Source organism: Kryptolebias marmoratus, linkage group LG8 (assembly GCF_001649575.2).
Source record: "Kryptolebias marmoratus isolate JLee-2015 linkage group LG8, ASM164957v2, whole genome shotgun sequence".
In the NCBI taxonomy this organism is placed as follows: Eukaryota; Metazoa; Chordata; class Actinopteri; order Cyprinodontiformes; family Rivulidae; genus Kryptolebias; species Kryptolebias marmoratus.
The window spans coordinates 16,377,876-16,404,597 of NC_051437.1; the positions used below are offsets into that span (position 1 = coordinate 16,377,876).

Sequence of the window (26,722 nt, forward strand, 5' to 3'; positions counted from 1 at the left end):
CAGTGCTTCGTTTACATTGGATGCGCACCGCATACCCCGCAGTTCAGGATAACCTTTGTAAAGGTTTGATTTCCCACTTTGCACCGAGTACCTGTAAGAGAAGCGCTGCACGAGAACGTCCGGCTGACATAAAGTGATCCGTGTGTTCGGCTGTTCATGCTGTTCTGATCTCTGTGTTCTTCTTCTTCATGAATCCTTTAGTTCTTTTATCTTTGTTTATTTCCTCTCTTGTAACCCTGTCATATGAGAAGTATTTTAGCTATAAATCTGTATTAACCTTGTTCTGTTTGATAAAATGAAGAAAGACTAACTTCTAAGGGTTTTAAAGTTGTTCTTTTTTTATTTGTGGGTATAATCATTATCATTTGGCTTTATTGTCTCGTAAATATAAGAGGAATGTTGTTTGCTGACAGTGTAGGTGTCAGCTGTCTTTGCAAGCTTTAGAATAAGTCACTGTCAGGATGTGTTTTAGGTCAGAAGATACTTTAAATAAATAGTGAATGCCATTTTTTGAGAACCCCCTAGATTGCGTTCCCTGTTATTGGCTGGTACCTAAGGCTAGTGGTTAAAATATTTCATAATATCAATTTTTAAATAGAAAAATAAACAAAAAACAGCAATACAAACACACCTATACGCCGGATAGACGTCTGAAAACCTTGGCCAAACAACACAAGATGTAAAGGCGTCAGGAATTCCGCTAAACTGCTCCGTCTTCCTGTCGTTCAGGCTGCACAAAGTGACTAACGGAGCAGTGGTTTGCTGAATCATTTGTTGACTTAGAAACAAAATAAGAGAAGGCAGAACAATGTCTGCTTTAAATGACAGTGAAGGTAAGTAACAAGGCAAAGTGAGAGAAAAAAAAAAAAAGTTGGACAAACAACTTTTCTTTGTTTTTAATTATTTGCTCAATTTTGTTATGCTTTCCTTATGTCATTATGGGTTGTTTCCTGTGAATTATTCACATTAATAGTTGTTGAATTCCTTCAATTTTTCCAGTTTCTTTAAAAAAAAGAAAACAAAGAGGTCCTAAGGTGACAGTAGTTCTTGAAGTGAGCCTTTATCCACCCCCTACTTTCAGCTGAATGTACTAAAATGAATTTATTACGTGTCTTTTTTGCCATAGGCCATGAACTTGGTAAGTTTCAACTACAGTTCTCTGCTATAGGCTTCGTGCTGTGTGGCTGGCATCACATTACTGCTTGTCCACATCGCAGACGTACTACCAGACTCTAAACTCTGCTCTCTGCTTCTGTTGTTGTTGTTGTTGTTGTTAGTGTTTTGCTTTGTTTGGTTTGAGTGCTGGTGAGGGTTTAGCTTTTCCAGCTCTGTACGCCTCCTGCTGTTGCTTCTTCTCAGGCCTGCTTCGCCTCGTGTCATTTCTCTGCATATAGTCACTGCATCCTGCTGACGCACAGCACACGTTGGCTCGCTTGCTGCCTAAAACGACCTTTAAACGTTGCCTGACTGTGGAATTGTAACCTACGTTGCCAGCCTACATGTTAAGGAAATGTGAAGATGTTGTTTTTTTATTATTATTTCATGTATTACTTTGTGTTTTTTATTTCCTGCTCAGGATCAGGTATCCAAGGACAAAGCGCTCCAGACAGTGGCCAACCTCTCGTCAGCTCAGATTGTGTCAGCGAGTGTAATGAAGCCTCAGACTTCCTTCCCTCCACCAGTCAGAGTGAGACAAAAACTAAAGGTGCTCCAGTCACCTCCGATTGTTATCGGCAGATGTCCATTTAATTTAGTTTGCTCGATTTTCACTAAAAAGGCAAATCAGATCAGTGGAGGAAAGTTGTCTCATGTAGAAACCTGTTTAGTCCACTAGAGGGCAGCACTTAGACTCATAAAACGCTGTGGATGCTTCATACAGTATGAGCCATAAATTGAACAGTTGTGGGTTTTTTGTTGTTGTTTTTTTCTTCTGAATTTGTTTACAGTAGTCCTATTAGCAGGTAAGCTGCCTAGTTAATCATGTGTTTTGTTCATGATGTCGACATCTGCTGCAGCAGTTTGAAGCATCATCTCTCTCACCAGATAGTGTCTTTTGGAATTAAAGCTTTTAACCTGAAAGGCCTAAAAAGAAAACCTCAGTAATTTTTTTTTTCTTTTTTGTGTTAAACTGTTGTTAGCACACGTTTTTGATTTTATTCTAAGTTTAAAGTCATAAAATGTAGCTTATTTTATATCCCAAGAAAGCAGTATCTACATTTCTAAATGCTGTTTTGTGGTAAGTCAGTTCAAATCGACGCTGCATTTGATCCTGCTTTCAGCAGTCGGAGATTGATGCACGAGATCCTGACTGGAGCACTCTTATAGCAAAAGATGCACATCTGTTCATACTTTTGATACCATCTAAGCTGTTTTATTTCTCTCTTCTTTTTTTTTTTACTACATAGTTTTGGCCTGGCCCTGTACCAGGACAGCCTGGACACTCTCAGGAGTAAGTGTCACGGCCTCATTAGGTCTCATTAGGACAGAATTTCTTGCCTAAACTAAGACTCTGCTTCTTTTTTTTTTTTTTGCTTCCCTTTACATCAACAGCATTAAGCCGTTTGCACAGCCTCCATACACCACACTACCAGCCCCTGTCCCTCCACCTATCAGTAAGTGGAAAAACAAATTGTATCATATAATAGCTTTAATATTGTGAGGTCATTGTTTTTTGTTTTTTTCATGTATGTCAGGTTACGAAGCCTTGCCGCCCCCTCGGCCTGCAGCGATAGCAGCTCCCGTGTGGCAGGACAGAACCATCGCTTCAGCAAAGCTTCGGCTCCACGAGTACTCTGCTTTCCTGGAGACCCAAAGAGACCGGGAGACGGTACTCGCACCAGACCTCGTTTCTCTCCTTTCATAACTAATCGAACTGTCAAAATAAAAATCCATTTTATTCTCGTCTGTGCAGCATAAACACCTTTTCGTTCACATCGGGCCGTCCAACCCAGGCTACAGCGACCCGGTGCTGGAGTCCATAGATGTAAGGCAGATTTACGACAAGTTCTCGGAAAAGAAGGGAGGCCTGAAGGAGCTGTACGAGAAAGGGCCACACAATGCCTTCTTTCTTGTTAAGTTCTGGGTTAGTGCTCCAAACAATTCCTCCTGAAGTATGAGAAAAACGTGCCACATATATGGTACTGAGTCAGATTTCTAATCAGAAAATAACTATTTTAACCATTCCCATTTTATTAAGGTGTATCCATATAAATGGCTGAACCTGTAGTAGGAATATTTGCACCTGAATTGTAAAGTTTTAATTTTCTGTATTAGATTAAAAAGCTGTGTCTGATCTCTCTCTCTCTGTGCGTTTCTGTCAGGCCGACCTGAGCGGTGACATCGAGGAGGGCTCCGGTGTGTTCTACGGCGTGAGCAGCCAGTACAGCGGAACGGAAAACATCACCATCAGTGTTTCCACGAAGGTCTGCTCCTTTGGCAAACAGGTGGTGGAGAAGGTGGAGGTGAGCAAAGGAGCCCGGCGTTCAGATCCGTCCGCATTTCGACACACGAGCTCGTGTTTGAAACCGTCATGCACGGGTGTGGATGTATTCATTTATTTATTTGTCTTCTAGACAGAGTATGCCCATTTGGAAGGAGGGAAGTACATTTTTCGCATCCACCGCTCCCCCATGTGTGAATATATGATCAACTTCATCCACAAGCTGAAACATCTGCCAGAGAAATACATGATGAACAGCGTCCTGGAGAACTTCACCATTCTACAGGTGTTTTACCGTTGTTCCAAACTGGTTTTAGGAACTTGTTTAGTTTTTTTTCTGTGTTGCTAAACGGAATGCCTCTTGGCATAATTTAAGCAAATACCGCTTTTCTATTACACACTTATGCAATATGGAGATTTTTCAACTGGTTTTCCGTAATCCTGTTGAAGTAATTAGTCATTGTCCTGTCTCAGAATCACTTCAGGGGTTTTTGGAAAAAAAAGAAAATATTCTTGCAGTTTTCTTCCCATAATAAAAATAATAATAATATTCGACTGAACTCATATTTAACTTCCATTCTCTGAACTCTTTCCTCTTTCTTTTGTCAGGTGGTGTCCAACAGAGAAACCCAGGAGACTCTGCTGTGCATCGCCTTCGTGTTCGAGGTGTCCACAAGTGAGCACGGCGCTCAGTACCACGTGTACCGACTCGTCAACGACTAGCAGCATGTTGCGTGCATGCAGAGACTCGTAGGACTTTTGATACAAAACAGCTTAAAACACTATTTCCAGCTCAACACACAGAACCCTTCTTTTACTTTACACACAAACTCTGTTTTGTTTTGTTTTTTTTAATTTTTCTTGTTGCTTTTTTTTTTTTTAATCCGACCAACCGTCACACTGTAGTCATACCTGTTGCCTGTTCGGTGTGAACCAACCACGAGTCCACAGGAACATTTAATGCTCGGCGTCAGTTTTATTTTTCTGAATCAGACTTTTATTATGCTGACAGATATATTTTGAAACTTTTAAAGTAAAAAAAAAAAAAGGCTCTAAATTGTGTTGAGCCCTTTATTCGTCATAATTTAAACAATGGGATCGTTTCTGTGGCGACACTAAAAATGAGGGTTCTGGTTTCCACAGAACTTTCCCAGCATTTTCATTTTCATCGTGGGTAAGACTGACGTGAGACGAGTTTGAATATCCTTCTACAAAAAACCAATCATTTAACGAGTGTTAATATAACCTGCCACATTGGCTATTTCTTCTGCGATTTGTAGTATTATCGGAAGGTACATATCCTCTGTTACAGCTTAGTGTGAAATCATTCATTTTATTTTAAAATACACGGATCATACTGCGAACATCTGCCTCTTCTCAGAAAATAATGCACTACACGTAAAGAGGTGCATGTCGTATTTATTATTAACACTATCAGAATGGGAAGAAAGTGCACATCTTTTTCTAAGTTCTTGCTCTCAAAGCTTCTCAGTGATACACGGTGGGGAGGGACAATCTCAAATGTGCATAAAACATTGGCTGACACTTGTTTGGAAACGACAAATAAATTCAGTTCACGCTTCTTTTTTTGTAATTAATGAGAGGTTTCTTTCTTTTTGTTCTGATTGTGTGGGCTTGCTGGAGTATTTCTACCTCCACCCAAGTTAAGATAAGAACGTGCTTTGATTCTTAAAGCTGAAGACGAGGAGCACTGATGTATAGGATGTGTACACTACACTTGTAATGGTACTGTTTATAAACCAAAACCAAGATTAATAGCTGCATTTTTTTCTTTTGTAAGGTGCTTTTTTTTGTATTTTCACCAACACAACGAGAAAACTAAAGACAATAAACGTTGGATGTTTAGCTTGTTGACGTGTGTGTGTGTGTGTGTGTGTGTGTGTGTGTGTGTGTGTGTGTGTGTGTGGTACAGACCATGTTAGGAGGCACCCACAGTGCACCGGGGGCACACTTTTGTGTGATAACACTAACTGTCCAGCCGATATGTTACTCTAGTAATTTTGTTTTTTTTGTTTACTGGTACACCTGGTTACCACCCTGTTTGTTTTTAAATCTAATTGACTCCAACGGGCCTACTGCTGGAGGGGCTCGCCTTTGAACACGAGGAGGAAAATCAAGTTGTGTGACTCACGACGACGGGAGCGAATTGTTGTTTGTTTGTTTTTTATTTCGAAACAAGCTTGTCATTTCATTTTTATTATCGCGGGGTCACGCAGAAGTGTTGTATATTATCATTTGCTTTCCCATTTGTGTATTTTGTCTGACTGTGCCTCATGATTCCTTCGGTCAAATGTGCTCAGAGGATTAAAACTGTGCCTTTTATGCTGTACCCATAACATCACATGGTGGCTGAGAAACTGGGAGAGACAATATTCTTAATAAATTCTTAAGTAAATATCTTCCTCTCACTTTCTTTTAATGACTTTCCAGTCTCAGTAGCAGCAAGACTACTTCACATCAAATGTTTCCTTTTTCTGATCAGTTGCGTATCGGCTGCTCACCTTTGGGTGTTTGAAGGCAAGTTTGTAGTCTTTGAAATGGGGTTTTGAACACAGCGTTGTAATGTTAGCAAGACGAGTTGACTCCAAAAGTTTTAAAAAACAGATCTCATGTGATCAGCCAGTGCTCAGAGTACAAGTTAGGAATGACTCACAGCTACTGCAGCGCCAAGTTTTAGCTCAATAGCTGTAAAACCGACTGAGTTGGAGCCATTTTTATGTTGGCTAAGGTGGTTTCGCTGTAGCAGCCAAATCAATTTGAAATGGCTCCAAACGTAAATCAACTTTAGACACATAACTGGTGATTATTTGCTGTGAGTTTCATTGAGATCAGACTAGTCGTTCATGAGATATTTTACTAATTCGGCAGGCAAACAAACGAACAGACACATTCAAAAAGAGAAATTTTCCCTTTTACGAATGTCAGGGGAAAGCAGGAAATAAAGGAAAGTGGAGTTCTAGTCTGAATTAGTTTCAAGAAGAGAAAAAAAAAACAAAAACGGTTGGCTCTTGTATAGAGTAAAACGGAAAGAAACTTTATTGATCCCCTGGGGGGAGAATTGGTTTGTCACAGCAGCAGCCAACTTTAAAACCAACATTATAAAAACACTCGTAAAGACAAACAAACAGTAGCAGTTTAGGTTGGGCTGAAACGGGTTGTGCAATGATGGCAGAATATGTGGGATTAACATATTGGAAAACCATTATTACCACTAATATTGATTTAATCCATTGGAGTTGCAGTATCTAATTTTCCCTCTAGAGGGTGCTGTCACCTCAAATTCACACCTTCACTCCATATAACCACAGTCTCTTTAAGCTTTTACATTATCTCATGTTGTAAATTCTTCAGAAGTTGCGCCTCTGATGACATGTTTATTATTATTATTGTATACCTCAGCTTTTTTACACCTCAGATCACTGCTAATAATGTTTTTTTTACATTTCAAAACAATGGAATGTGCCTTTTTATTACTTGTCAAAAGTGCCGACTTCTTCAAGTTTTTTTTAGAACTGATAATTTGTAAGTCAAGTGTCTGTGTCTGAAACAGTTTAGGACGCAGTATGTGAACCATTAGGGAGATTTATCACTTTGACAGACGAAAGGAACAAAACGCTTCATATTGCCTCTTGTTTAAATGACAGCTAATCATATGGCATTTATTACATGGGATGCAAGTGTTGGCAACTGTTCAAGGCACACACAGCGAGGTTTAAGTGACTTGTAGTAAATTCTTTTTATGAGTTTGAGCTTTTTTTCTTTCTTCTAATGAGTTTGATCTCACTCCTCCATGAATCAATACATTTCCGTGGTGGAGGAGTTGATGTGCCTGAGGGATCCTGGGAGCTCTGCTGTAGGGTCTCCCAAGGCAGGTTCGTCCTAGGTGACAGGCCAGACAAAGAGCGGTTTAAAACCACTTGTATGGACAAAAGACAGCAAGAAACTGGCCTCTTGCCGGGACCTGTGTAACCGAGGCCTTACCCTGGGGGCGAGGCCCGTCGGCGAGTCTTGGTGATCTGGTTTTTACCCACGGGGCCCGGTCGAGCTCAGCCTGAAGGAGTTACGTGGGTTTGCCTTCCTGTGGGCCCGCCACTTGCAGGAGGGGCCATACTGATGACTAGTACTATGCTGCCTTGGCGCTCTGAGCTTACCAAAGCTGGCTCTTGGGGCGTGGAATGCCACCTCTATGGTGGGGAAGGAGCCTAAATTCTGCGTGAGGTTGAGAGGTATACCGACTAGATATAGTCGGGCTCACCTCAACGCACAGTTTGGGTTCTGGAACCAATCTTCTTGAGAGGGGCTGGACCTCATTCCACTCTGGAGTTGCCCATAAGAGGCGCCGGGCTAGGCCCCCAGCTGGGTGCCTGTGCATTGGAGTTTTTCCTGGTAGCTGAAAGGGTAGCTTCCCGGCACCTTCGGGTGGAGGGGGACGGGCTCTGACTGATGTTTGTGCAGAACCGCAGTTTAGAGTAGAGTGCATACGCTCCAGCTGGGAGTCTACATTTCTGCTTGTAAATACAGACAGCAGAAATGAGTTTTCTTTCTCCACATGGTAGCTCCCCTGGGCTTTCCATTAGAGACAGGGAGAAGTTCAGTTATCCGGGAGGAACTCTGAGTAGAGCCGCTGCTCCTCCGCATCGAGAGGAGCCAGTTGAGGTGGTTCAGGCATCTGGTAAGGATGGCCCCTGGACACCTCTGTAGGGAGGTGTTCCATGCGTGTCCAACACGTTAGAGCCAGGACACGCTGGACAGACAATGGCCTGGGAATGCCTTGGAATCCTCCTGGAAGAGCTAGAAGAGGTGGCTGTGGAGAAAGATGTCTGAGCTTCCCTGCTCCAAATGCTGCCCCAAAGACCAGACTCTGGAATAAGTAGCAGATGATGGATGGATGGATGGGTGGATGGAATTTGATCTCACACAACTTTCTTTGCAACATGACACTGAAAGTGGCTATTTTCCAAAATTATTTGTGTGTATTTTAGCGCATCGAAAGGAAAAAAGTAACAATTTGAAATAGACAACGCAGTACATCTGCAAAAACCAGCAAAGCATAACTCACAAGTGGCTTTTAAACAAGGTTCTTTTAACAACCTGGACATTTATTCCTTTCTAATTGGTCAAACACATTTTCTAGCTTTTTTGCTGTCAGATATTAGTCTGAGCTGTCTGTCTGGGCTACACCTATGAACATTAAACTTCAAAGCTGCAAGCAAGTCATAGAGACAGATTCATTTGTATGTCATTCAACATGCCAGAGTCATGGAAGAATGAAAAAATGTTACTCAAACCAGTCTAAAATAAATAACCTGAAGTCAATAATATGCACCTAAGATCCCAGCAACGATAAGAATGCCGAGTGTTTCAGGGGGTATTTTGTCTTATTTGTCTTGCACATGTTTATGCTGTTATCACAGGAATATAAGCTTTTGGCAAAAAACAATAACAATACCGAGTCTGGGTAATCCTTTTTTGTGTGGCTTCCCTTGTCTTCCAAAAAATAAAAATGGAGGAATATTGATGCACCACATTTCCATTGTGTGATGATCCGTCCCAGGTGCCTCAGAGCTCTGAGAGGAAGTCGATGCCACCTTTTTGCTTTTGCACAGTAAAGTCTGAAGTGCAATTTTGCGTTTGAGAAAGATTTCCTGAAGTGTTCCCTTTCCCATGTGATATTTCTTTCAGTTATCGGTGCATGACGTTTGCACGTAGAGGATCAGAGATCTTGAGTTTCCGGCTTTGCCCCGAGCCTTTCCCCTTCATGCGAGGAAATTTTCCACACTCCTTTAAGTTCAAAGAATATGTGGATCTTTTCCAATCTTACATAAAGAAGCGTTATAATTTTTTTTAAACTGTTTGAAATTTTCCTCGTGCAAACTGAAAATTCCCCACCAGCCTTCACTACTGAGTGACTCTGGTCTCTCGTGGGTATTGCTTTTTAACCCGAATCACGATCTAAATTGAGATATCTATTACTAAATTAAGCTAAAACGGAAACTATTTTGAGTTTGAACTGTCTGCAGTGTGAAGCTGAAGGCATGAGGCACACGTGAAAAGCAGCTGACTTCATCAGACATCGTACGTTCAGTTTTATAAGACACATAAAAGCGCTCAGGTATGTAATCCAACGCCAGGTATTTATTGCTTCGGCAGTGTTCAGGCGAAGGGTGTGGTGGGAAAATGTCACCTGAAGAAACTTAGCCAAAAAACCGCCTGGTGATGCAGAGATCACATCTTCGGATCATTATGTCCCTCTCAGTCACCTTTTCACTGATCTTGTCTTGCTTTGTCTCCTCTGATTCCTCACTTTCTTCTCCCTTTTTTTTTTATTCCTGCCAAGTTGACTCATGCTTTCTCACCCTGCCTCACGTGCAAATGAAACATTAAAAGAGAGCAATCAGTCAGCAATCATTTTCCCTTGTATCATATGTTGCTGCTCTCATGTTACACTATCACGTCTGAAAAGGAAATTGGGATATTGGATCAAGTAACAATTTTGAATTAAGATCTTATTGTGTTATTACTTAAAAAAAGATGTGCACGTATGCCCTGTCTGAAAATGACCTGAGCCGTGTACATGAAAAGGGTTTGCGTTGAATCTGAAGTAAAACTTTATTTTAAAAGAAAATTACATTTTTTTATATAAAGGACCATAAAGTTGTGTACGTAATGATAGCTTATGTTTCAGGGGCTGATCATAGCCTATTTATAAACAATACTAATTATAAGCATCAAATGTGGCTTCTGTATATAGTTTAGTAAATGAAGTAATTAGAGTTTAAAAAAAAGTATTTTGCTGAAGGGATGTCTGTTTATGTTTTTTTAGTTTTTAATCATTATTATTTTGACATGTCTTTGGACTGAATTACAACTTCATTCCTCTTTAGGATACGTAAAATTGATGTTTGTTTTATGTTTGAATTGAATTGGAGTGTTTAAATTCATGTATTATCTGTCTATACAATATGGCTGCCATCAGAGGAACAAATTAAAACAATATATATATCAGGATTTTAAGTGTATTTTTTTTGCACCATATGTTCCAGCTACCATTATTTATTATCATATCATATCGTTATCATATGTATCAGCTCATGCAGCAATAATTTGCACATTTTACCTTAAATATTCTGGCAGCACGAAATGGGACTCAGGAGCGCCTTCGGATTGTTTTCCAAGGAGCGGCCAGATGGGAGCCGCTGATAATCTTAGGGTGGCACACTAAAACCAAAAGCCACAAAAGAGTTTTAGGATGCAATAAACTATTTTAAAAAATACTACGATGTGTGAGTCAAGGAACCTTTCTGATAAAAGCTTACTTTTGTTTTGTTTTTTACAGTTGATATAACTAATTGAGAACAACACAGCCAGGACTTAATGTTTAAATTATATATATATATAAATATATCTTATCCATATAACCTCCTGGGAGCCTGCATCCTGATATGAGGACATTGTCTTTCTGCGTCACGATGTTTCATTCTTTTCAGCTTAGAACTGTTGTCTCTTTTTCAGAGAGAGGTGTGGTGTGGTTATTGCCCCCCTTGGCCGCCCCCCTTGGCCGCGCCCCTGATGAGACTCTAAAGACGGGCGTTTTGTTGCAGCAGTGAGGCGTAGCGCGGCTCCACCCTTCTTCAACACCTGTGCGTGAACTCGCTCGGCGGGGCGCGGTCACGAGGGTGGAGTCCACCGCGCGCAGCTCTGGGAACATTTAACTTCTCTGCATTCTTGGCACATCAGCTGCATTCGTTGCTGCTGCGCCTCCTCTCCGGGCCCTCTCCTTCGGGGAAACTTGTTCAGCCGATCCGCTTTCAGAGGAAAGTAAGACAGAAAAAAAGACCGAGGGCCGCCGAGTCGGGAAGATGATGGCACCGGACCCGCTGAGATCGGCATCGACCGTCGGGGGCACGGAGGACACCTCGCTCGCGCTGCCGTCCGACAGGACCCTGAGCTCGGGGAAGCAGCGCGTGCTGGATCAGGTTCACAGCATTAAGAGGACCAAGTCCCGACACAGCAAGAGCGTCTCGTCTCCTACAAGTACGAAAACTCCTTTTACACAAAACCTTTTATTTAAAAAAATATATTTTATGTCTTTTTTGCGGCAGCGCTGCTCGCCAGTTGCTCAGTTTAGAAAGTGTCCGAGCCTTTTGTTACCTGCGGGGGAGAAGTGCGTCACAGCCTACAACTTTCAGCCGAGGGTCGTTTCTGGGGTATTATTAGTCGAAATTACAGCGATAAAGACCGATGTTTAAGGTTCAGCGAGCGGTGAAACATCCACTTTCCAGTCCGAGCTAGTCCTGTGCGGGAAAGTGACAGTTTCCGTGGAAAAATAAACAAATAAAAAGTGACAGGTGAGTCAGGCTCGTTGGCCTTTTTTTTCCCTCCCACTTCCTGCGTTGAAGTTGTTGAAGTTGCACACAGTAGCAGCGAACATGTTGCTAAGCAAACAGCGACTGAGAGCAACAAAAATAAGCTTTTCAAGGCTAAAACTGGGTGAACTCTTCAAGTGTTATTGTGTGAAAACACTGCAGCCAAATGTCTTTCCCATAAACTCCCATAAAACCACCCACTAATATTTATATTTCAGTCTTTCAAAACAACTTGCATGTATTTGGGTTTCCTTTGCGGGGGTCATTTTGTCAATATCTGCTAAGATTGAGAACCTAATTTGTGGAACTTGAGGGGAAAAAAAGAGTGCAGCACTTCTTGTTTATTTGGTAGAGCCATGGCGACACAGGATTGGTAGGTTTTGCTGCATATCTGGAGTTCAACACTCTGACACTTTCACTTTTTATTTATTTATTTATTTTAAATTGTTATTAATTCTCAGGAAAACACCAATTACAGCTAATTAACAAGTGTCAGAGAAAAGGTGGAAACAGTTTTTCAAACTGAAACTGCATGTAAAAAAAAAAGTAAAGAAAAAAGTAAAAGCTTCTTCTGCAATAATTTCACAGCTTGCTTGTTCCTTCTTACAATTAGTTTTTTTTAAAAACTAACTAAAATGCTGGTTATTACTTAAGGCGGAATGAAAACTAAAAGGACTGAATTTTGGGAACACCCTCTGCAGGGTTGTCGATTTGTACTCATTTGAACTCCCTTCTTATTGTTAATATGTGGGCAGCAACAAAAACAGTTTGGGAGTCCGTGCACAATACTGTTAAAGTTATCAGTTTGCTTCAAAAACGTTTATTTATTTATTTATTGTAGCAGTCACTAAGCTGGTAATATAAGCCATTTGCCTCTTTTGGTTCTAACAAGTCTTCAGAACCCAGTCAGACCGTCAGTTTCTTCACTTCTCTGAAGCTCATTGGGGATTTTGTTTCATGGGTTCGTAGAGCTGAAGGTGGAGGAATTAAGCTCGGTGCTTACTGTGTTTCACAAACCCAACCGAGCCCTCTGTCGCAAATGTGCAAAAACACAGAGCGGGGTCAGCCACAAGGGGTTCAGCCTGGACCGTGTCTGCTCTGAGTTACTATTCAAAACAACCTACGTTTGCAACCACAGCACAGTATCCAACAGAAGAGTATTTAATTCAACTCAGGTGGTGCCTTACCATAGGAGGGTTGTTGACACTTAAACATTTGCATTTGGCAGCTGAAGCCTCGAGATTGATTGCTAAAAACCTCAACGCTGAGAAGTAAAATGAGCTGTTTGACGGCTTTCAGAAGTGATGCAGAAGATATTTAGAATAAATGAATAAATTTACATTTAGGTAGATGGTCTATCTCTCTGAAAGATGGGTATAGTAAAAAAAGAAAAAAACCCTTTTGTTTCTTAGACTAGGGACAGAGCGGGCGGTGGGTCCCTTATCCTGATAAATGATCCAACCAGCCAGAATAATAAATGTCTAAAACTTGATGAAACCTTCCTCAGCTTACAACCAAATTACAACTCGGAACCTCCTAATTGTAACTGAAGGAGTAGCAGGTGCATGTAGTAATTTTTGAAGTGGGTTTGTAAAAGTAAATCTTAAAAAAAAAAAATGGTTTGGGATGGAAAAGTCAGCATAAACGTTCCTACATGTTCTATATATATATATATATATAAGTTGTAAAAATGAGAGGAATTACACATTATACCCACTGTCGGGCTCTTTTTTTTTTTTTGCTTTATTTATTTATTTTTGCACTTTGTCTCTCTGTAAGTTCTTTCTCATTTATTTGTCCTTCCCGCAGGCCCATCGCCAAAAACTTTAACAACCTATAATGAGTTTGGGACGTTCAAATTTATGTCAACTAAAGGGAACGGCCTCGTCGGTCGCTCCAGCTCCAGCTCCACCATGTCAGCAGCGGGCTACAGCAAAGCGGTAAGTGTTTTATTTTTTCGTTTTGTTTTGTTTATCTGCTAATCAGAGCACAGGCCTTTAACCTTTTTCACAAGACTTCATATGAAAATACCAAATCACAATTTTTATAAGAGTCACAAATTTTTGCAGCAAATGGTCGTACTTCACTATGTTAGTTTTTTTTTTTTTTATATATAGTCAGAGTGGTCTAAAACAGTTGCTTTGAAAACCGATTGCTTGAAATGTTAAACTGTTGAAACATTTTGTTATAGTTTATTGTTTTAGTCTGGTGCATTTTGGACTTTTAGTTGTTTTTTTTTTGTTTGTTTGTTTGTTTTTTTTATAGAAATTTGTTTTATTCCACTTTATTATATTGTTTAAAAAAAAGTACTGATCTGTTCCCAGGCTGCTACAGAAAGGAACTGGAAGGTGATGCAAATCTTATCACTTAATTGGATTTTCCTATTTTATAATTTGGTTACTCGGTATTAAGTTTGGCTAAGAATAGTTTAATAATTTGATTTAACAAAAAAGTGTCAAGTTGACCTCGTGATCAGTGATAGCTTTCAGTTGATCTGTCCCAAAAATCTGTATGAAAAATACAATTAAAGAAGTTTTTGTTTTGTAAATGTTGAAGCTGATTTGGAGAGTCTGCTCCGTGATCAGGGATCGGTTTATGAAAGGTATCCGGATCAAGATGTTTTGTCCCTGATCTGATATACTCAACTCTGCTGAGACATCTCTCAGTCTGAAACTTGCATTTTCCCTCTCACTCCCATTTAAACTCCACTTTATAAGTGCATTGAAGCTAATACAAAGAAAAGAAAGCAAATACCAGCGTGTGTAATCCATTGGACAGATAATTGTGTGCGTCTTTTCAGCCCAAGCCTAGAATCATACAAATCATTCATCTCCATACTCGTGTTTTTGATCAAATGACAAATTAAAGCAGTCGGCGCCGAGGCTGTGAGGCAATGACTTTGGGCAGAGATCAGAACTCCAACAGTTTATGGTAAATCCGGTTGTGGTAGCGTCAGATAAATGTTATCATTCTTCTTTGAACAGCTCAGGTTCTCCTGTGCTGGATATGCTCTCTAACAGTAGAAGACAATTGATTTAAAAAAAACCCTACTTATTTTAAACAATCAGTGGGCTGGTCATCTAGATCATGTGTATCAAACTTAAGGGCCGCGGGCCAGATCGGCCCTTTTGTAACACTTTATCTGGCCCCCAAGATCCTTGAATATTTTTAGATCTGGCCCTCCAGTCTGTGACACATCGAGTTTCTTCTGCTTTTCATTTTGTTTAGCGAAGTCTTCTTCTGACACACACTTTGGAGCCAAGAAAATTGAGTTTTAATTTCTCATTAATCTTTGAATTTGATGTGAAAAAGACGACAGAGAACATCAGATGTTGCTGATCAAACACCTGTTGATAAACTTGCAGCCAAGAAACGATATCGGATATCTGACTTGAGTTTGTGTGCATCAGAGTAACAGAAAGTCTGCTTTAATGAATGTCGTCTTTTTCTATATTATCTTCTTGTTTCAAAGTTCAATAATAGTAGCTGTAGGATCAGATTTTTGTTGATAGCTTTTTAGCTGTTTTAATGGAGAAAAATTCATAACAAATGCACAAGAAATGAATGCTAATAATGTGTCTTTTTAAGTTCGATCATAATTTCTGTATGTTTTTTTATAAATACTGATCGAGATTGACCCTTGGCTAGGACCAAGTCTTAATTTTGGCCCCCTTGTGTAACTGAGTTTGACACGCCTGATCTCGAGTGAATCCAAATTAATTTCATCAAATGAAGCTCACATTCTCACAAAATCTTCAACTTGCAAAATCACCATTGACTGTTTTCTAAAAGGTTTTTTTTTTTTTTTTTTTTTTTTTTTTTTTTTTTTTTTTACAAAACAGGACCTATGCTGTTAAAACCCTTCACAGCAGCCATATTTCTGTACATCTGACTTACAACAACAGGGATAAAAAGTTCTTAGTGACCCAGATTTGGATCGATCAAAAACGAGCATTCTTAGTTTGACATTTAGGATGCAGATAAAAGTCACGCTGCTGCATAACTCTTCCGATTAGGTCGTCTGGTTTTTCTGTTTTGACTGAACTGAGGGTCTTCCACAGCACAAACTGTAAGTCGGCGAGCTGTCTTTTTGGTTTTATTTACCTTTTTAAGTTGTTGCAAATGTGCATTGTGTTGTTTTCCTCTGTCCTTAAGAAGGGCACATTTGGTGAACTGGATTATTCTCAGACTGCATATGCTGATGTGAGTAATTGTATGTGGGTGTGTGAATGTATTTACTCTGATTTGACCTGATCTAACCTGACAAAGAGTTGCGACATTTCTTGAATATGTGTGTGTGTGTGTGTGGGTGTCAGTGGTTTCTTGCTAATGAAGGCTCATAATCATCACATTGTGAGATCCATTAGTCATGGTGTTGCTCTGTAAAGGTAAATAGAGCTAAATGTTTTCTTGAAATACAACCTACCATACAACACAGCATACGTTCACATATGTGGAAATTGTTTTTGTTTAGGATGAAACCTAAATTGTAATTTGCTTTATTTGATAATTATCATTTAAGGGTTGACAATGACATGTTTACAGTCTTTGACTCAGTTTATAAAAATCTGTTAAAGACCAGATTACAATTATGAGACAGTGTTGTGTATTCAGTTGTAGTGTTGCCTGCAGGAGCAAAATCAGCTAGAAAGACGACAGTGACATTTAATTTGATATAACGCTATAATTTCCTGTTATTTCAGAACCCACAAGCTTTGTTTTGATGGGTGATTATGTATCATAAATGTGGATTTATTTATAAGAACATTACAAGATAACTTTGCAATAGCAAATGTTTTATTTTATAGGATTGTAAATGAAGCATCAGGCTCGGAAACTAAACAGCAAAGTGTTTAAAAGCTGTTAAACTGACCTAAATGAAGCCTTGTGTGTTGAATCTGTGTTGCTTCTTTCTCTTTCAGACTTCTTCCTATACTTTTAATGACTTTTGTTAATCATATACTTTTAGATATATTATGCATTTGCATATTTTGGACATCTGGTTGCATAATTTTAATAAGTGGTAATTTTGTCAACACTGTTCTTGCGTCTTTGGGAACCAGTGACCAGGACAAATTTCTTGTAGTGTAAACTTGGCAGTAAACCTCCTGCTACACTTTACAGTTTATGTCCAGCTCTCATGAACTGTCTGTTGCTAATTTCACCCGTTGGGACAAGATGCAATCAGAGGCGGCTTAAGTCATTTTAGGCCCCAAGGCGAAGCACGAGCACGGGTCCCTCCACTTCCCTAGCTTGCCATTTTTTTATCCCTTATTTGTCTAAGTCCTATTTGTAGGTCTTTATTGTTTATTTTAACATGTACACATTATCTACCAGGTTAGTCATAATTGGAATTAATGTAGGGGTGTTTAAATTTTTGGGATATTTATATATTTAAGCACACATTTAATACACGTTTACCAGTACAAATGACAAAATAAAATCCATGCTGTTTGTTTAGTTATTTAATGAGCCCCCTAGTATTGTGAGGCCCTAAGTTAATTGCCTACATTTGTCTAATGTTAGGTTTACCTCTGGATACAACACGTATACATCTACCTTTCAGGACTTACTGTAATCCCCCCACCCCCTCCACAAACTTTAGGAGGATGTTTTTAAACATCTACTTTAATTTCAGAACAAATCTTTATAGAAAACGTAAAACATAACGTGATTAAATGAAGACAACAATGCTGTATAGATAGTTTTCTAATTGCTTAATTGTGATCACAACATCCATTAAAAAAGGAAGACCACAGAAAAGGTTTATTGATGTAGAGAAGGAGGATATGGAAAGAAGGTTAATTATGATTACACACCAGCAGCAGTATTCTGTTGGTCTTTCTGGTCTTTCATCTGTGTTTGCCCTGCTCGTAGTCTTTCATGTAAGGAAATGCCTGTTTATCCAGTCAGAAGGGAAGAGAACGTGCAGCTCAGTGAGAGCAAACACTTTCGGCTGCTATCAAAGTGTGCAGTTGACAGGCCTAATGATGCTTCCACTGCCAAGCGGAGCAGGCTGATGTGTGGGTGGTAACTCAGCAACCTGTCCGGTTTTAAACAAGAGAAAGTTGTCTCTGTGTGTCGAAGCTTCCAGCTTTCACACAAGCCCAAACCTCCTTCCTGATGAATTACCCAAGTCAAAATGTCAGCTGCAGGCAGTTTTTATAAGCTTTGATTAATGATTTTTGGATGTTGAAGAGCCCTCTTCATTTTCTTGTGTCAGAACTGAGTGGAACGTCCTTCACTGTCAGGTTTATTTTTGTTGTTGTTTTTTTTAAATTATTTAATTAAAGTTCAAAATTTCGACTAAAGTTCAAAATTTCAAACTTATTGGAGACGCATGCTTGATTGCAAAATGACTTCTTACTAAAACAAGTTTGTTATATTCTGTCTTACTGTTTGTGAAAGTTTAAATCGTGTGGCTTTTACAAAAAACAAAATGTTAGAATTATGTTAGACTTGAGTTTGTTATGATAATTTAAACAGAGCTCTGTCTGGTTCATACTGTAAAACTTCTCAATGGTTTCATATGTCCTCTAATGCAAACAGCCAGGATTTGTCTTTTGTTTCACCTTGGTCTATATTTATAATAACTAAGATAAAGGAAGGAAAGAGTTTGTGCCTGGGTTTATTTCTCTTTGGTTGCAATGAAAGCTCTTAAAAAGTTAGTTTTGTTTAAATTTCTGCTTCAGTGAAGCTCAGAAAATGTCTTTTTTTTTGCTTTCTGAAATAATTTAAAAGCCTATTCTCAAAACCCCAAATCCTTTAATCCCTAAAGCACCTTAAATGAAAATGTTTAGTGAGCACACTTCCTGATCGTTACTCTTTCTCTTTTAGACAAGTTTTCAGAAGACTCGGAGTCAGTCTGCAAGAGTTCCCAGTAGAAGAAATGACAGCTTCATGGCTGCCTTGGAACCTCAAACCAGCGTCGTCTTGCCAAAGAAACCCAATGGGCTACAAACCAGTCGCAGTGACTCTGCTTTGAACCCTCCTCTTTCTCCTGCTGAAGCACATACCAGGGTGATCACTTTTTGTTGAAGTTTTATTACTTTCGGCAAAAATGCAAGTATTCTGCAAGTTGAAAATATTACTGTAAACTGACTCCTTTTTTTTTTTTTTTTAGAGCATCAAGGGGCGGAATACCATTAAAATGAAACAGAGCACCACTTCCGCTGTTAATGGGACATTACTCACCAACAGCCAAACAGGTTTCCCCATGCCGACCTCTAACCAATCTCAAACTGATGGCTGGATGGGTACATCCAAAGCCACCAAATTAGAGCAGGGGTCAATGTGAGTTCACTTTTCTTTTTGCCTTCAGCTTCGGCTCATTAAACTCTTCAAAAACAAACAAACATTTTCTAACATTCGGCTATATTCAATGAACTGAGACTTAGAGAATTTGATTAGGGAATAATTAGAATTCCTGCTCCTGTTTTTGTAGGGTGAACTCTGTACATAGCAACAGAGAGGTGAACTTGAAAGACGCTGTGGAGATGCTGTCTCACAGTGACGAGAATTACCAGCAATTTGGAGCCAGTGTCATCCAAAACGCCACCTTCAAAGATGAGGCGGCCAAAAATGAGGTTGGACTAATAAACACACATCTGATTGCCATGAGCAAGCACACCCTCCGAACACACACACTGCGGTGTTTGTTATTCGCACATATTCTTTGCGTTGGGGTCGACTTGACTTGTGTTGAGTTGATGCAGATACAGATATGAAAAAAATTCTTGTAACCTGAGAATTTGTTTCCCGTCCGTCATTGCTGCTTCTTATGCTGCACATAGTCATGTCATGGTCCATGCTCAAGTAAAATCTTGTCTTAGGGTTCTGAAATCTTTTAAATGAATTCATTTCCTGGGACACATCATCTTACTGTGGTTAAAACTGTGAAACATTCAAAATCTAATTTCAATTAATTAATTTATTTATAGAGATCTATAAATGTGTGTTTGTATAAATGTATTTTTATCCCTTTTCCCACCCCATGTTTGTTTTGCAGGTATACGAGCTCAATGGTATTCCACCTCTGGTGGAGCTGTTGGAGCATGAAAATGTAAAGGTGAACGAGGTTGCTGCTGCGGCTTTAAGGAATCTTGTTTTTAAGAACCCAAGAAACAAGGTGCAAGTTGATCACTGTGGTGCTGTAGCCAAGGCCTTGAAACTACTAAAGTCAAGGTCGTCATCCTCTGAAGCCAAGAAACAAGCCACTGGTATGACATTTAATAAAAACAGGAATTCCAAAATATTGTATACATCTAGAATTTAGAATGTAAACACCCACTAACATTTGTTTTTTATCTTCATGAAAGTGGTTTGCTGCTCGTAATTATTTCTCAGTACAGAAATGTATGGACAGATAAAACTGTCATTCTCCATCAATGACAAATATGGAATAAAAGACCCAAGATTCCTTGTAGGGATGCATATCGCTCGCTGCCTTTAATGCCATGAGTTTTAAACTGAGATCATCTTATCTTATGGAGTTATGGCTGTTTTGGTCAAATCTTGTAAATTACATATCTTTCTCCTTTCCGGGTCATGGGGAACTTGCGCCTATCTCCAGCAGTCACTGTGCGAAAGGTGGGGTACACCCTGTGCAGGTCACTAGTCCATCGCAGGGCCACATGAAGACAAACGAGACAAACAACCATTCATATTCACACCTAGGGGCAATTTAGTGTGACTAATTAACCCAACATTCATTATTTTGGTCTGTGGGACGAAACCAGAGTACCCGGAGAAACGCACGTCCACACATGCAAACTCCACACAGAAAGGCCAGGACGCAAACCTGCGACCTTCTTGCTGTGAGGCGACCGCTCTAACCTGCGCCACGCATAGAAGAAGACGTGGTGGCACAAGTGATGTCACACATAGGATATTTATGCAACATAGCATATTTGTGTACGTGTTTACGGCGGTAGATATGAATACTACACTCGTCAGTGTATGTATCAGTTCTCAAGTTGTTGTGCAGTCGGAGCTGACAGAATTATTATCTGTCATGCTGATTTCATCCGGTGTTTACATTTGATCTTCCCACTTTCAGCCTTCTCCGGCACAGAATTGCACTGCTGGAATGGTAGTGACGTACTGAAAGCAGAAACAAACTCAAGTATCGATCCCATCATGCTGCTGATACAGTCAGTAGCATGATTTTGCCTCAAACCAACATTCAGACTATCGTAAAAAAAAATCAGATATGAGTCACATATGGGCAGAATAGTCGAACTTGGGCCACTTTTGCCTGCAGTGTGAACATAGCATAAGGGAATTCTTGTCTAAAACCCTGGCATGAAAGGTGGTGGACAATATGCATTCTTTCAAGAAATACTAGGCCATTATTATTATTATTATTATTATTGTTATCATCACTAATATTGCAAGTTAAATCTTCTTGAATATGTTTATGTAGGCCTTCTGTGGAACTTGTCTTCTGATGAGGAGCTGAAGCAAGATCTGTTGGACACAGCTTTGCCTGGCCTGACTGATATTGTGGTACAACCATACGTAATGGACGACAAAGACATCGACATCGACGAACAGAGCTTCTGCAATGCTTTAGGATGCCTGAGGTTAGCATATTTCATTCTTTGAGATCAGGCTTTTAGTTTGAAATGTTTCATGTTATAAATGTTTTGAATGCATGAACTTAGTTTTCAAAATGTTTAGTCAAATACCGTAGATATACAGTGTATTGATTAATGTGTAGAAACTCATACGAAGGCACTATTTTGTGGTGTCATGTATTGTGCAATGATAAATACATTTTTTTTTATAACTGTGTACATCCAGGAACCTGAGTAGTGGTGGTGTTATAGCGAGGCGCTGTATGAGAAACTGCCCCAGACTCATCGACTCACTCGTGATGTACACTGAGTCCTGTGTGCGAAAGGAAACCCCTGATGAAATGGTAACTTCTCCAAAGTGTCACAAATGTGTCATCCATTATAAGTATATGTGAAGAGATATATAAATTTTACATTTTATCCATCTATTCCACCTATGTCAATGCCAATAAAATCAGTTAAGGGAAAATTATTCAGTAACTTGTTAGATAGCTGAGTAAATTCATCATTTTTGTTTAAAAAGACACAATAGCTGTTTTTTTTCTGTATTATATGCTACCTGGCTTTCTGATAGTTACTGTGAACTATGACTTAAATACTAATTGCTTATGGAAATTATTAAAAACTAAAACAATTTTTTTATAATAGTTGCTTGTAAGTAATACCGATTTTATTTCAACTGTTTAAATATGGGTCTGGGTTTTGGTCTTGCTAAAGGGATCTCCAGATTGGAAAGGGTTAACCTAAGGAATAGTTTTCAGTTAACTGTCAATAAGGTCTTCTTTTAAATCAGCGTTGCAGAAAAAATTCTCAAACAGAAGCCTTCTGTGTGTTTGGTTCTTATTAACACTCAAAGCAAACTTGTGGAGGTTTAGTCAGAAAGTAGATTGTTGGTCAATGTTAAAAGACAGGAGTATAAAATTTAGACCCTTAACGTTCATTTTTTGCTCCTCTGTGGTTCTATCACCTAGGGTGTGGAGAACTGTGTTTGCATTCTCCAAAATCTGACCTTTCAACTGGCGAAGGAGAAGCCAGACGCTTTTGATCATAACAATTCAAGAGCAGTTCAAACTGAGGAGAAAAATGCCCCAGTTGGATGTTTCAGCCCTAGGAGCAGCAAGATTCAAAACGAGGTAGACGTGGTGGCCATCAACTGTACATTTTTCTTCTTTTACATCATGACCAGTGTTTAGTTCTAAACCGTCTCGTCTCTTCTCAGTATCCTTTCCTGAAACATCCAGCCGATTCTGCTGACACTGACCCATCAGGAGTGAAATGGTTGTGCCACCCCAGAACCATTGACACCTACCTGTCTTTGCTGGAATCATCCCCCAACAAGATCACTCAGGAGGCCTGCTGCGGTGCCCTGCAGAACCTCACTGCCAACAGCAAAGTTAGAACTAACAATATTGTTGCTAGGTTTAACGTTTTATGTTTTGTCAATTTATGCTCTTTTTTACACCACATGTTGTAGGAATGTGGCATACAGCTGACATGTTATCCTGCCCTTGTGGGTTTCAGGTGAACGGTGATGTGGACCAAATTTTGATGGAGAAGTTAAAAACTTCACTTCCCTTGAAGGCTCTGATGAAATCAGATAACAAGACTATTCGGAAGACTGCTTTTGCCTTGCTGGACAACATGTCCCGCAGCAAAGTGAAGCTCAGCATGGGTAAGAACCAACTTGATAGCCAAAAGAGACGGCAAGTGGAATTATTTGTGAAGGTTACTGTCATATACATCTATTACATTCCACAAAATGAATCTAATTATTGCATCAAAAAAACATTACAATAATAACATTTTATTGATGACTTGGTGTCTCCTCTGCAGCACAGCAGATGTTGCCTGAGCTTGTAGACTTCCTCTTAGCCCACACAGAGGATCACACAAAGTTGTTTAGTGATGAAGAAGCTGAAAAACTTTCCAAGATATTGCTGAGACTGCTGCTGTCAGACACTGAGGTCACGAAGAAGGTCCTTAATAAAGCCATGATTTCTAAGCTGATAACCTTAAGCAACCAAAGACAGTGAGTGTTTATTTACTGATCTCTTTCACAGCAGTGCTACATCACCAGTTCACTTGTCTTGATTGCTATACCTTCTGTTTAAAGGGAAACATATCCAAAAGGGAGCACAGCAACCAGTGTGCTGTTGTTCAACATCTGGAATGACAAGAATTTGCACACCGTTGCGAAAAAGGTAAAAGTAGAAATTAAGACTACTGAGAATTGTGTGGCTGAGGGTGTATTTAATTCTCACAAGAATGCACATATTGTATTAGCTGTCCTGCACGAGCAGCTGAAACGGGTGGCTGTTTACTACAGTATTACTCCTTTGGGCTCTCAGTCACTTTCCCCATCCATTCTGCCACACCCAAGACTTCAGCGCGCACAGAAACAATGACTTTGGAATCCTGGCAGACAGGCTGCCGGTGATCGCTGGTTATTATGGGGAAAACTTGTAAAAGTGGAAAATGGGGGACAAATGCGGCAGTAATTGAGAGTCAAAGGTGGATCAGATGTGAAAACGTGAAGCAAGAGGTATTTGCACGAGTACAAGTAACTATATTTAGATCCTCACACAATTACCATTGGAAAAGGTTATATAGGCTATAAATTAAAAAAGAATCCGTGTGACAGACTGGTAGAGCTGGTTTGAGGGTGAAAACATGACAGTTTCACTCTGCCATAATTTGCCAGCGGCTCCTCGAAGTTGCTGACACGGTACATTACTTCTCCTTTTCAGTGCAAGGTCGATTAGCATGTGTGTTCTTGCATCTGTGAAGCAGCTCCGACTGATTTCTTTCAAACCTTTTTCTCCACAGACAGGATTTTCGAAATCTCTCTTTGTCAACAAAGTTTCTATAAGTGCCAACGAGATACTCAAATCCACGGCTTCAAATGAATGATGGAGATAAAAGGCAGCATGATGCCTGAGAGGTATTATCTGCTTCCGAGTGCTTTTATCTGCATTCATACAGATTTCATGTCTATGTGAGCGAAATACGACAAAATAATATGAGAAGGATTGAATCGTCTTTTTTCAGCTTCTTCTTTTTGTCTCTGTGTGTCTGTGCTTGCAGAAGGAAACCAAGGGTAATTACAGAGTGAAGTGGCCACACCCTTTAAAAAGTCTTCAATGATAACCTTGTTGAAAGAGCCTATTAATTATCAGTTAATCATACATTGTATATATATATCTATGTGTAAATATAAATATATAGAAAGAGATCCTAGTTTTGAGTTTCATGGATAATCATGTGGGTTATGTATTTGATTTGGAATTGTGCTGTTGGTATGTACAAAGATGAGTGTTTTTAGTTGGTTAAGTGTAAGTTTGAGTGTGTTTGTTTGCACACTGAATCCCAGTTCTGGCAGCCTGTAAGACACATTACCCCCATTGTGAAAATTCAGTGTTATTTGCAGTGAAATGTTACTTTCAGTAATTTATAGGATTCAAGAATGCCTTCACTGTCTAATGTGTCTGTCTGTCTGTCTGCAGTGGGTGGAAAAAAAAAAAAAAACAGGCTACAACAGGTGTTTTTTTTTTTTGTTAGGAAGTAAACAGCCAAACTTGAAAGTCAAAGCAGAAATGTGTAAAAAAAGAGAGAAAAAGTTTTTTGTTTTTGAGGATTAACAGTTGAGCTAAAGAACGTGCACCTTTTTTATTATTGTGAAGATCTATATTTTGATCAGGAATGCTTGATGATATTGAGGTTACTAGAGTTTTCTGTGGTGATATGGTGTGTATTTTTTTTTCTTCAAAACTAAATATAATCTCATTTCATAAAGGGAAAACAAAAATGCTACATTTTTTCGAACTGAATGTAGATTTGGCATATTTGTTGGCAGAACAACTTCAAGAACAGTTGACCGTTTTTACTTATAAAATCGATTCATTTCATGGATCGATATCAGGTCCTTATGTGGAATATTAAGCTGCAGCTAGTTACGGTTTAGCACAAAAATTGCAAACAAGCAGAAACGGCTTCCACGGTTCACCTACCTGCACATGTAAAGCTTATTGAATTGTCTTGTTTGTTTAAAGCATATAAAAATATATATTTTTGTATAATTTACAAGGTTCCTGTGACATAAAATCCCAACTATTTGGGTTTTTAGGCAGATTCGTTTGAACCACATAAAGTTTAATAAATGGTGGAAAAATGTCCCCGTTAGGTAGGTTAGTTGTAATGTCTTGTTTTCTCTTGTGCTAACTGGCTACTGGCAGAGGCTTCATATTGCCTACACAAATATAAAAGTACATTTTGACATCTTAATGAGACGCTCCTAATATTGAGCTTTTTGAACTGCACTAATGAGCGTCTTAGTCTCTTTCAGTTCCTTTATCATTAACCCACATGATGAAATGTACATATGATGTATTGGTTTTTATGTATGCTTGTGGGATCTTTTTCTTTGTGTGTGTGTTTGTATAAGTCTGGAGTGGGGAAACATAATTCGCCCATGTCTGTGTAGAAATTTGGTGCAAGAGTAAACAGTCAGGCCTGTCAGTGGGTGGAATAGTCAGTGTTGGATAATGGCACCGCTCTTTCAGTCTTCTTTGATCTAATTCAACTGAACTCTGAGGAGATGATTAAGGCGCTGTGCCCCTTTTTTTTATGTAATCCTAATAAATTATGACATTTGTTCAGATCCCCCAGGCAAGAGAAGCTGCGCATTCATGCATAAAATGGTTCAGCGTAACTCATGTTTTCTTCTTTTGTAATCTTGCAGCTTTAAGAGGTCATACAGGGTGTCTGCTTTGCAAAAAACAAAACTTTCTTGTCGTGTGTACTGAAAACAGGCTAGAAATCCTCCTGCAACACATCTGCTCGATGAAGACGGACTTCATAACCCATGGAAACACAAAGTGGATGGTGAATGTTGGGATTTCCCATACAACCAAAATAAGACAGCGGACAGTTTTGTTTTTGTTTTGTTTTTGGAGGGGGGGTTAATTGAGACTTAGCTATTGTGAGGCTCCTTTGCCTCAAGGAGGATGAAAGTCAGTATTTGAATGTATTTTTGGAGAACTGTGTATGGCGCTTTTTATTCGCAGCGTTGCTTGTCGAACATGCAATAAAAAACAAATACATGCAAACCACAATGCGAGGAGTGTGCTTCTCTTTCCGAAGTATTTACATTTGCTGTGAAAAGGTATACTTAATGTTCATGTCGCAGGAGCCGAATCCGTGTTTACAGTTGGAGCTCTTCAACTAATTATCCTTCAGGCTTTCATTTCAGGAGAGGTTTCTGTGGTGTGTGCATGCCTTTTGGTGACTAAGAGAACAACTATGTCAGGCAAATGGGGGAA

The 26,722-nt window shown here is 39.4% G+C and overlaps 2 protein-coding genes across 2 annotated transcripts in view; both read left to right on the plus strand.

The window, feature by feature from the left end:
- tead3a (TEA domain family member 3 a) overlaps nucleotides 1-5,855 on the plus strand; it is a 28,623-nt gene extending 22,768 nt beyond the window's left edge. The window contains exons 5-13 of the mRNA XM_037976892.1: nucleotides 1,127-1,138; nucleotides 1,577-1,687; nucleotides 2,406-2,449; nucleotides 2,551-2,612; nucleotides 2,694-2,827; nucleotides 2,912-3,082; nucleotides 3,321-3,461; nucleotides 3,573-3,725; nucleotides 4,049-5,855. Of these exons, the coding sequence (XP_037832820.1) occupies nucleotides 1,127-1,138; nucleotides 1,577-1,687; nucleotides 2,406-2,449; nucleotides 2,551-2,612; nucleotides 2,694-2,827; nucleotides 2,912-3,082; nucleotides 3,321-3,461; nucleotides 3,573-3,725; nucleotides 4,049-4,162 (942 nt within the window). The 3' untranslated portion in view covers nucleotides 4,163-5,855. The remainder of the gene's footprint in view (nucleotides 1-1,126; nucleotides 1,139-1,576; nucleotides 1,688-2,405; nucleotides 2,450-2,550; nucleotides 2,613-2,693; nucleotides 2,828-2,911; nucleotides 3,083-3,320; nucleotides 3,462-3,572; nucleotides 3,726-4,048) is intronic.
- A 5,257-nt stretch (nucleotides 5,856-11,112) lies between these two features.
- LOC108235285 (plakophilin-1) lies at nucleotides 11,113-26,515 on the plus strand. Its single transcript, XM_017415205.3, has 15 exons — nucleotides 11,113-11,494; nucleotides 13,636-13,766; nucleotides 18,664-18,846; nucleotides 18,950-19,119; nucleotides 19,271-19,412; nucleotides 19,835-20,045; nucleotides 21,251-21,410; nucleotides 21,631-21,748; nucleotides 22,376-22,537; nucleotides 22,624-22,797; nucleotides 22,926-23,076; nucleotides 23,238-23,433; nucleotides 23,518-23,605; nucleotides 24,231-24,345; nucleotides 24,489-26,515. Exons 1-14 carry the CDS (start codon nucleotides 11,320-11,322, stop codon nucleotides 24,312-24,314), a joined length of 2,145 nt encoding a protein of 714 aa, XP_017270694.1. The 5' UTR covers nucleotides 11,113-11,319; the 3' UTR covers nucleotides 24,315-24,345; nucleotides 24,489-26,515.
- The last annotated feature ends 207 nt before the right edge of the window (nucleotides 26,516-26,722 follow it).

Bases quoted from the DNA above. Each gene is read 5' to 3' on its own strand.
- LOC108235285 (XM_017415205.3), top strand. From the start codon at position 11,320: ATGATGGCACCGGACCCGCTGAGATCGGCATCGACCGTCGGGGGCACG. The intron at 19,120-19,270 runs GTGAGTTCACTT...CTGTTTTTGTAG, and splicing joins AAATTAGAGCAGGGGTCAAT to GGTGAACTCTGTACATAGCA. The intron at 22,538-22,623 runs GTAGACGTGGTG...GTCTCTTCTCAG, and splicing joins GCAGCAAGATTCAAAACGAG to TATCCTTTCCTGAAACATCC.